Raw genomic sequence first — 12,628 nt, forward strand, 5'->3', positions numbered from 1 at the left:
AATATATATATATAGTGAAAGAGAGAGAGAGAAAGAGAGACAATCAATAATTTATGTTTTGATTAACGATATTATGACAAAATCAAAGTGACCGTAAAATACCGGCCCATAAGTTATATTAATGCTATTTTCTGTCTATACGTCTAAACAGACACACACACGATGTATGTGTCTGTATATATATAAAATAAATGAGTGAAACAAATGAAAATCAAAATAATATAATAATAAATAATAACTGAGAGTAAGAAAAAATATATAATATCATATATAAATAGTGAGAAAAAATGATACCCAAAAAATTTTTGTTTTTGTTTTTGTGGTCATTAATTATTTCTTAACTATTAGTGTACAGAAAACTAAAAACACAATTAAATATATCTTATATTAACAGACTATAATATCTCAACACATATATATGTATATATAGACACTGTATAACTCCTACAGTAGATATCCCTTTCCTCAATCAACGAGTTTATCATCTATTATTTTGCTCTAGTATTTCATATAAAATATTTGTTTTTTATATTTTAGCCATTCAATCGGCTTATGTAGCTCTCGATTGCCAACACCTATAGTATTGCAGAATATTTTTTTTGTAGAGAATATTCTTGTGTTTGTATAAATATAATAATATATGTTGTATTTGTTGTGTGTCTATGTGTGTATGTATGTATGTATGTATGTGTGTGTGTGTATGTGTTTAAGTAAGTAACTGTATGTATGTATATGATGTTTGTCTATGTGTGAGTGACTGACTCTTGTGAATAGATCTGAAAAATATCCGTTTGTTTTGCCAAAAAATATAAATAAATAAATATAAATAAAATATAGTGAGTATATATATACTTTATATAGTATATAATAAACTACAATTTTATAGACATTGTGCTAACACTACATAATACAGTACAGTACAGTTTATAATGTATATACAATGTTGAGTTATTGTCAATAAAAATTCATTTATCACTGTCTAATATTATATAAACTAACTATTATTAACTAAAATAATAGACACAATATATATATACTGTTTTTTATATAGTTATATACGCTTTCAAATCGTATTAAGCATAGATAGACAAAGTTAAATATAAATTATTTGCCGACAAACAAAAAAATTCAAATATAAGTGAAAGAAATTAGGCATAAAAATAGTTTTTAAAAAACAAAAAACTAATAATAATAAAACAAAGAATTTGTTTAACAGATAAATTTTTTTGAGAGAAAAATTGTTGAAATTATTATTATTTGCAACAAAAAAAATACATTTCATTATTTCAAGAAAAAAATAATAATAAGTTTTTGTTGTATTTCTCAATCATTTGTTGTCATAACATATGTTCAGTAGAGAAAAAAATGTAATGAAATGTTTGGACAGAAAGTTGACACTAATTTTTTGTTTGTTACAAAAATAATAATAATAAAAAATAATAATAAATTGAATTATAAAATACCAACAACAAAAAAATACTAAACTATTGCACAATTTGTTTGAAAAAAACACATTTGCAATTAATAATCATACTATAAATAAATATATTGCATGAGTACAGTATAAAACAAAAATGATAAATGTTTATTTAAGTAAATATCTAACAAATTAGTCGTAAAAATTCATTAAATGTAAATGTTGCATAATAATAATAGTAATAATTTTTAATTATATAAATTTATCAAGTTAATATATATATATATTTTATTTTTGTTATTAAAATAGATTCTTAAAATATCAGATTAAATGCAACATTAATAATAAAAAAATTTAATTAATTATCTAATATTATGCAACATAATTTCCAATTTACGATTATTACGATAAATTTTGTTGTTGTTATTGTTATTATAAGCAATCAACTAAAATATCATTAACTATATAAAATGTTTGTGTGTCTAATAAAGTTTAGCTATAAATAAATTTGAATACATAAATTTATATCTAAATTGATATTTTTTTTATTATTGCATCAAAAAATATAATGATAAACATTTTTCTCAGAGAAAGAGAGAGAGAGAAGAAATTTTTAACAATATTTCTGATATCTTTTAAGAGTTAAGCACTTGTATTGTCTGATAGATTCAATCCAATCGATATCAGAGACCTGAGGCTTAGGTTTTACTTTATTTTTTGTTGTGTAGTTGTATTGCATAATACACACACACACACACACACACACACACACACACACACACACATCCATAGACTAATGGATGGATTGGGCATAAAAATATGGGCTAAACATCAAGTGCTTTATGTTTAAGGCGCTAAACAAATTTATTTTAAGTCAAAATATTCAATTTTTTTCTTGTTGTATATTTATTTGCCAGAAACTATACATATTTTGTAATACATTACATATTATTATTATGTTTACGATATTTGGTTTAGTAATATTCTTAGGACTAAACTTATGTAATTTACATAAATTGTTTTGTGTATAGTAGTAGTAGTAGTAGTAGTAGTAAACCAAACTTAATAAATAATAAATATACTATAAATATAATATATTAGTATTATTATTATTATAAAAGTTATAACATTTGTAATAAATGTGATACAATATAAGTATGGCTTTACTTATAAGTTGACTAATTTTTTTCAATAAATTTTTATTTTATTTTTTTATATACACATTATGGACAATATATTTGTGTGGTATTACTGTAAACACAATATTTGGTGTGCAATAAAAATGACATTTTTTCTTAGGACATAATATTTATAATTTTATAGCAAACATATACATAATATATTTTAAGCAATATAATACACAATAGTAAAATATTATGTAATATATATAAATATAATAATTTAGTATAATATATCATTGAAGTGTTTGATATAAAACTTTTTTTTATTTTCAAACAAAATAATACACCAAAATATTTTTATAAACTTGTATACAGATTTTTTTTAAAAAAAGCAATAATGTGTGTATATGTTTTGTGTATAATGATATAATAGTAGATAGCATATACCGTATAACAGTGCATGAGCTCCGGGAGTGTGCAAAAATAGGGTTGGATAGATAGTGAAAAATTCAATTTAATATTATATTTTTATATTATATATTATAAAATATATATACAGTATATATATAGTATTCTTTAGTTGAGACCATCATCATCAACACCGTTGAAAAAATATATATAACGATATGTTAGGCTATATATACACTATATATACAATATAAATGTTTGATAACTATAACAGATAAGTCATATTATGAGTGCCACCAGCAGTGTGTGTATGTGTGTGTGTGTGTGCTGTATGTGTGACTATTTGTGTACAACATTGCCATAATCATTGAAATCGAGGTCTATTTTGAAAACATCTGCTGAAAAAAATTTGATAAAATTTATTTTTAAGAGAAATCACTGGACACATATCATTCCTATATATATATATATATATATATATATATATATATATATTTAAAATATGATATATTTCTATAGCATATTAATATATATATATATATATATATACAATTTATTCTGTGAAAAAAAACTTTTGTAAATTATTGTGAATCTATTGTATCATTTAATTCAAATTAAATCATATTATTATTTAAATAATTTATTGATTTTAACAGATTTTTATTTATAATAATATTGATTATGTATTGAACTTTGAAGAAAACGAAAACTAATCAATGATCACTAGAAAACTAATAGCAAAAAAAATAAATAAAACAAAATTTATACTATAAATAGTCATTGAATTACTTGATTCAATTGAAAAACAATTGAATACCAACTATACATTATCTGTCGGTGCCGTATATATATAGTATAGAAAATAAGATTCTAACTATTGTGTCATACATTTACAATATGTGTGCAAAACACAACATTTCTCTCTAAAATACAATACAATGATCTGACCTTAATATTATGCGGTAAACACTTTGATACCGGAGCTACTAAAGCCAGTATAGTTTAATATATTGTATAAGAAAAAAAGGAAATACATTATTTGTAATTTTAGTGGACAGGCTTCGGCATCGTCAACATCATCATCATCAGTAGCATCAGCAGCACTGGTAGCTTATAAAATATATATATATATAAATTTATATATAAATATAAAGTTCAGTACCGGTAATGCAATGCTTTTAAAATTGATGATAAATACTCTGTGGATATAAAAAAAATTCTCTCTCTCTCTCTCTCTCTATTTCTGGTGTTATATATGTGTTGTATTATATTTTCAATTTTATAAGTCAAAGTAAAATGATAATAATATAGAGAAAATGTTTGACCAAATAGTACAGCCCTTTAGGATATTATTGGGATTAAAGTATTTTTTTGAATTTATTTTTCAATTATTTTTACTAACATTTTTCTCGGTAACCGTTATTTAGGGTAAAAGTCTTTTCTGTTAAATAATATAAATATATATTTATTTTTTTTCATTTGAACTAATACTAGTTGTATTTATTTTTATAAAATACAAAAATAATATAATACTATATAAATATCTTGTTGTCTGAAAATTTAAAATTAACAAAATAAATATTATAGAAAAAAATTATATTGTTGTAATGCTATTTGTCAAACATTATAAATTTATTATTAATAAAAAAAACTCTAATACTTTGAATGTATTATAATAAATTATTTTTAAATATAATTTATTATTCATATAAATATAACATTTGTTACATTTTCTTAACAATATAGTCAACAACAGTCTAAAATGTTCATTAAATAAAATAAGTTTTCAAAAAAAAGAGATAATATTTATTTTTATTAAAAATATTTTTAACACAAATATAGTATATAATATATGATATGATATACTATATATTTAATCTACAGTTATGCTATATATATATATAACAAATGTGTTTATTTATATTTAAAAAATAATAGTCAAGTAAAAAGACGAAAAAAATAAATTTTTATATTATAAATATAATATTTATACAAAATTTTTTTTATTATTTACAAAAACAAGTTAATAAAGTTTCTAATGTTTAGTATGATATTAAAATGATATATGACATTAAAATATATTTATATACATATAATTATTATTATAAATTATATATTTATGATGCATATATTTATTTGTTTTTTTAAATACAGTATTTAATACGCACACAAAAAAATAGTATATATTGTATAATACTATTTATATAAAATTAAAATTTATTTATTTATTCTATACTATAAATATAATATTAAGTAATATATTAAAATATTTTACATTTACTAATGAATAATATGATTAAATGATTTAAAGTTTTTATAATATTTAGTTATTTAATATTATTATTTATTTTTTTCAATAAAATTTTCTTATTATGTTATTATCTCCATTTGAATTAATTAATTATTTTTTTTGTAAAATAAATATATTATATAAGAAGATTATAAACTAATTATTACATTAGTTTTTTTCCACAAAAAAAATTATTAATAGTTTTTTTATACAAACAAATTATATTAACATTAAAAAATTTATATAAATTTATGACAAATAAATATTTTTGAATTAAATTCAAATAAATTAAACTGAAAATTTTAGAAAAATATTTAAATAATATTATAATACAAGTAATTTGTCATTTGATATAACTATAGTAATATATTAATATACAATTTACAGACATATATACCGGTATATACTGTATGTTAAATGTGCTTTATTTTGCAAATATTTGTATAAATAATTATTTTGTATTTTTTACAAAACAATAATTTCATTATTTAAACTATGACTTTGATGAATGTTATGCCAAATGGCATTACAATAGGGATTTTATAACAACAACATAATATAATATACATATAAAACAGTGTTTAAACAGAAAATTAATATATATTTTCATAGGATTTGCTTTATTTAAAAAAAATAAATATTTTATATAAAGAACTTATATATAAATATAAATTCTTTATATATATGACAAAACCAAATAAAGGATTACAAATCTTTTAAAAACTTTATTATTAAATAATTTACTTAGTATTAAGTCTGACATTTTAAAGAATATATATATATATATATAAGAATATTCTGTACGTAAAATATTTTTATATATAAAATATATAGAAAAGATTTAAATACTTTTATTTAGACAAAAAAATAATATTTATAAAAGAGAGAGAAAAAGAAAGAGAGAAAGAAAGAGAGAGAGATATTCAGATGGCTATAGAGCACCGGGTGATAGCAGACCCATCAGAAAGTGATTTATTATGATTTAACGGCTTTGACAACGTTTGAGGTCAAACATCACAGATCTCTCTCTCTCTCTCTCTCTCTCTCTCTCTCTCTCTCTCTCTCTCTCTCTCTCTCTCTCTCTCACTCACTCACTCACTCACTCACTCACTCACTCACTCACTCTCTCTCTCTCTCTCACACACATACACACATACAGTACATACACACACAAACTCATTATGTGTTTGTATTTGCTTAAAGTGTGTCTAAATTATGAATCATTTATCGATAATCTGTCCATGAAAAAAATCAATTGTTTTTGAATTTATCTTTTAGATCTAACAGTTATCTATAGAGTTGCCTCAATAATAATATTATTTATTTTGAAAACTGAGAACATTTTATATTAGAGTAATATTAAATTAGATAACATTTTACTAAATAATATACAGAAAACAGATTTTAATTTACATTACATTCTATAATACGAATAAATTATTTAAAAAAAAAATTTTATATTAAAACTATACATATTAAACAAATTTAAACTTTAATGTTAAATAGTTTTAGTATAATTTTTTCTTAATGACAATCATTAAAATCATTAAAACATAACAATATATATTTTTTTTTTGATTATAATTTGCTGAACAATCCTTCAAATACTGAGTATATTTTGCAATCCTAGTTATCTATTTAATGATATACTGTATATTCAATATTTAAATAACTGTATAATATTAATCATAGTATATATATATTACGCTAAAGTTATACTTGATTTAAAATGTTATGTTGTTGTTGTTGTTGTCATAAGTTAAATGCTTTGGTAATCAAAAAAATAAATAAATCTCGCCATAAGTCTGGCTAATGTTCAAAACGCCAGTAAAATTTCAAACATGTATTATTATTAAACAAAAACACCAACAATAATGATAATGTTAAAACAATATATAACAACAAAAAAATAGTGAGATTTTGTATCAAACTTTTTATTATATATATAAAGTTTCAAAACATTTAATGTCAACTGAGATTAGTTTAAATATTACCAAAAAAAAGTTTACATTTATTTTAATATTTACTATAAAAAAACTATTATATACGCTATTATAAAAATTTTGAGATATAATGTTATTGTTATATTTAATATATAAACCATAAATATTTTAATTCTCTAGACATTTTAGTATACAGTATAATATTTTATGGCCAAAAAACATTATAAACTAATATTATAGAAAATTATTTAAATATAATTATAGTATTAAAAATTATCTATAAATAAATGATTTATTAGAAGTTCCCTAAATATAGTAATTATTTATATAAACAATACATACTTAAATATATTAATTATAATGAAAAGCACAATAATATAAAAAAAATAATTTGCATAATAATAAACTATTTACCATATTTTATATGCTTAATAAATGAACGTTTGCTTTATATAAATAATTTAAATATTAAGTAATAAATATAGAAATTTCGTTTATTATTTTATTATGTTTTATATTTATACAGTATATACAATGACAATAGTAATTATAATTATCATAATTTTTATATTAAACGTGAAATAATAGAAAATACTGTATAAAAATTTGGATGCGCTTTAATATAAATGATAGAAGTTTTATAGATATTTATATCAATTTATTTGAGAGAAAGAGAGAGAGAAAGTAAATTTATATCTTATTTTATTTTAAAAATAATTTTCTAGTATAATAATATGTATAGTAAATTTACATCATTAATTTTACCTAATAGTTAAATAAAAATATTTTTTTTTGATAATACAGTAATATATTAATAGATATAAGTTTATAATAATTATTAAGTACTTATAATAAATTTAATTGTCAAACAAAGACATGATAATTGAAAAATTTTAAAAATGAGTTTAGTTTTACTAATTAATAATTGCAAAGTTTTTGTTGTATTTATTTTATTTTTCATTTAAATTTTCTAAAACTTTAAATAATAATAGATTAAACATTGATTTATGTCTTACAATAATAATAATAATAAATCAAATAATATTAATAAAAATAAATAAGTAATCCTTAATAAATAAATAAATATTTAATTAGAGATTCATTTACATTGAGTATTAGCAAAATATATCATTAAATTTATATACAGTATATATTTTTTTTATGTTCAACTAAATTAAGTAAACATTTCTACAGTTAATTATCTAGGTATTTACTGTTTATTCACTATACTATTAGTAATGGTCTTATATATATATATACAGTAAAAACTAATGTGAAAAACAATTTTTGTTTTTTTATTAATGATATTTAATAGTAAATAGTAATGTAGTTGTAGTACTAATAGAGCACCGGTAGAACAAAAAAGGTCTATCATTTTTGGGCACCGGGACTATTAATCTAACTACTATTTTTAGATATACTTCAAATCCAATTGAAGTCCAAATTCTCAATTGATATGTAAATATTAGCAATTTATATACAATACAGTAATTTGCTGTTAGGTTAATAGAAAAATAATATACAGTATATATATATATATATATAATTTATATATAATAAAAACATTTATACTATTTATTATTATTATTAAATTTATTAAAATAAGTTAGTTTTTTATTTATTTTTCACATACAATATAAAATAAAATTGTAAACTAATATTTAAAAATATGTAATGTATTGATATACACTGTATTATATACAATATATATATTTTATATTTTATCATAAAAAATCAATAACCTTACAAATTGAGTACTTTTTACATACTGTATATATACTAAACTATTTTATTATATAAATAAATATATTTAGTGAACAAAATAACAATCAAAACATTTTATATCAGACGGAAATTGAAAATCGCTAGCAAAGCAATAGTTTTTTTTTAAATATTTTTTTTATATATTTTTTTAGTAAATATAATTTAAATTTATATAAACATTTAGAATAATAATAATAACAATAATATGATAAAAAAAGGGTAGATAGTAAACTTGTCCCAAAAAAATTTAAAATTCAAATTTAGCAAATAAAATAGTCAATTTATGAGTCAATAATATAAATAGTATTTATTGTATATATTTATTTTTTTTATTCATATAAGGGTTATTGAAATTATAATAATATTCAATAAATTCAATAAATAAGTGCAAATTTGAAAAAAGTGATAAAATTCATTTTATTGATATTTTAGATTTTATTTGTAATATCATACTTAAATATTGAGTACTATATTATTGCAATTAGGATATTAACCTAAAAAAATACTGTTAAACATATGATTATATTACTTTCTTAAATAGTAATGAAATGAAAATTTTGTGATCAATATAAATAAATATGTTAGTTATAAAAATAAAATCTAGTTTACATAATATTTCATTTACTTATCATATGATATTTATTTTAATTATCATATGTAGTATATATATATATATATATATATACAGTATATAATACATGTAAAAAATATATAATGAAATAAGACAAATATATTTGCAATTTTAGCAAAATTAAAATATCTTTAATGAGTTTAAAAAATAAATTAGTTTATATGCCATATTATGTTTGTCTTTTGAATATTGCATATAATGTTGATTATATTTAAAAATTCATTGCATAATAACATAACAAGAAAAATAAATATATTTTGTATTTTCAGCATAACTATACACTTTTCAATATATATATAAATAAATAAATAAGTTATATTTATATAATTTATATAATGCAAACTCAGTTCAATACTCCATACAATAGTAATTCATATATAAGACAAAAATGAAAGAAAAAAACAACAAATTTTTTTTACTGAATTTGATTTTGTTGAAGAGTTAAAAAAGAAATGTTAGTATTATTATTATTATTGATTTATCCACAAAAAATAATACAAAACAATGCAAACTAAACAAATAATGATAATAAACTAAAATATTGTTATATTGCTATAATATATATATAAATAGCAACGCAATTGTTTGCAAATTTTATGACCATATCTTGAAAGATGCTATTAATTTATATATATACCAAATTATTTATATAATTATTAATATAAAATAAAAATTAATTCATAAAATTAAATAAATTTTATTTTATTTTCATTGGCACCGATAGTATGCAATGCAAAAGTGGAGATCCAGTCGCTGTTTGTGCCGCGCTTTGTGGAGAACGGCACCGAAGATTCAGTTATATTGGACTGTGTCTACACATTGGATCCGATAGACGACAAGAATCTGGTAGTCAAATGGTTTCTCAATGACGATCCGGAGCCTATCTACCAGTGGATACCGGAGCTGAATGCCCGACATGCGTCCAAACGGCTGTACGGCCGCATCAATATGGACTTTGCAGTCAATACAGCCGATCCGATGACCAAATATCGGGCACTAAATATATTGAGGCCAACCATTGATTTAAGCGGCAAATACTCGTGTCATGTGTTGTCACTGTCATCACAGGATTCGGAAGAGGAAACTATGATTGTATTTGGTATGTATGACCAGATTAGATACCAGTGCTCTCTCTCTCTCTCTCTCTCTCTCTCTCTCTCTAAAAAAATATTGTTTTTCAACTGTTATAAACTATTTAAATACAGTTAATAAATATATCTTTTGTTATGTTTGTAAATAACTTTTCTAAGCTTTCATATTATTGAATATAAATATATAATATTGATATTTATAAGAAACCCTAAACTTATAAGTTATTTATTGGAAAAAATATAAATATACTGCGCTTATAGCAAATAACATTAAATTGAAAATATATTATACAGTAGTATATTATACGGTAGTTGTTTTGTAGTAATTTTAAAATGAATAATAAATTTAATTTATGACTAAATTTAATGACATTTTACTAGTAGGTTATAGATTTTTAAAGATCCATATTATAATAATAAAATAATACTAAATAATACTAAATAATATCTTTAATATTATAAGAGAGTATATACAGTATTATATAATATATAAGTTATTTTGTATTTGGGTATCGATTTTTTCAGTGATATATAGAATATTCTGTGTTTTTATTTTACTCTTGAGATTCTTTACTTTCTTTTATATCTTATAAATATATTTTATTTTTTTGAATGTCTCTCTCATTCACATTTTATTATATTATTTCTATGACTTCATGAGAAGAGAGAGAGAGAGAGAGAGAGAGAGATGAGATGAGAGAAAATATTTTCTCCAATTTTTCTTCATTTGATTTTCATTTCATTTTATTCATTGCTTATCTTTTTTTATAAATAGTATATAAGTATAAGTTTATATTTATATATTTCTTATATGTGTAATATACTTCTATATATATATATATATAATTTTTCTTTATAATAATAATAATAAATATTAATATAATGAGTGATTCACAAGAATGTCATCAATTATATGACATCGACTATAACTATAGTGTGTAGTGAACCACAACTATACTCTACAGACAGTATAGTTTTAGACTTAATAGTAGTGCGAAAAAAATATTTAAAAAAAGAAATTCAATAAAATATATATATATATATATATATATATTTAATATATATAGAAAAGATTTTGGATAAAATAATAATAATAATAACTTTTTACTAGTTTTGAATATTAGATGATATATTATATAACATATCATATCATATAGAGTAAGACATTGAAATAAAAAATAATAAGAGAAATATAACTTATATACATAACTAACTTATATGACATACACATACATATATAATGACTTAGATATTGAGGAAAAAATGTATTATAAATTTTGTTTTAAAATTATTATGAGATATAAGTTATATATATCTATAATTCTTACTGTATGTCATAAATTGTGAATTTTTTACACTTAACTTATTTCTACTTTTTCTTTAAAAAATGCTGTTTAAGAGGAAACCTTTTTTTAGGACTATGTGTGTGTCTCTGTACGAAATAGACAGTTTAAAACAGGAGATGACATTAAGAGGACAGGGAGTCAGAGAGAGAGAGAGAGAGAGAGAGAGAGAGAGAGAGAGATAAACGGGAAAAGACAGAGAAAGTCATATATATATATATATTAAATATATATTATTCATATATCATATATACGATAAATAAAACATAGATTTTCATACTTAAAGTTATGTTACATAGAAAAATAAATCGGATTTTTTTGTCATTGAGGAAAGGGATGGAAAAACAAATCTCTCTCTCTCTCTCTCTCTCTCTCTCTCTCTCTCTCTCTCTCTCTCTCTCTTGGCAGTCACTTATCACTATTAAGTGATCTGCTAGACTGACTTTCTCCCCCTCTATAATTTTGATCACTTTCCTCCCTTTCCTCAAATTGTTTCTCAAACTCTCATCTTTTTCTCTTTTCCTTCAAAAACAAAACTTATTTAATAATAATAATAATAAAAATAATATTATACTGTAATAATAAAATTTTTAGTATATCATATAACAATATAAATATTA

The 12,628-nt window shown here is 20.3% G+C and overlaps 1 protein-coding gene across 1 annotated transcript in view; it reads left to right on the forward strand.

The window, feature by feature from the left end:
- The window catches only part of LOC128951650 (uncharacterized), a gene marked incomplete at its 5' end in the record, with an annotated part of 30,486 nt that overhangs the window by 14,390 nt on the left and 3,468 nt on the right, over nucleotides 1–12,628 (forward strand). Inside the window, one exon of the mRNA XM_054296900.1 lies at nucleotides 10,299–10,673. Coding sequence (XP_054152875.1) covers nucleotides 10,299–10,673 — 375 coding nt within the window. The remainder of the gene's footprint in view (nucleotides 1–10,298; nucleotides 10,674–12,628) is intronic.

The sequence above is a fragment of the Oppia nitens genome, unplaced genomic scaffold (genome assembly GCF_028296485.1).
Source record: "Oppia nitens isolate AA-2021 unplaced genomic scaffold, nextdenovo-longstitch-racon4-pilon3 scaffold11_pilon_pilon_pilon, whole genome shotgun sequence".
Taxonomy (NCBI): domain Eukaryota; kingdom Metazoa; phylum Arthropoda; class Arachnida; order Sarcoptiformes; family Oppiidae; genus Oppia; species Oppia nitens.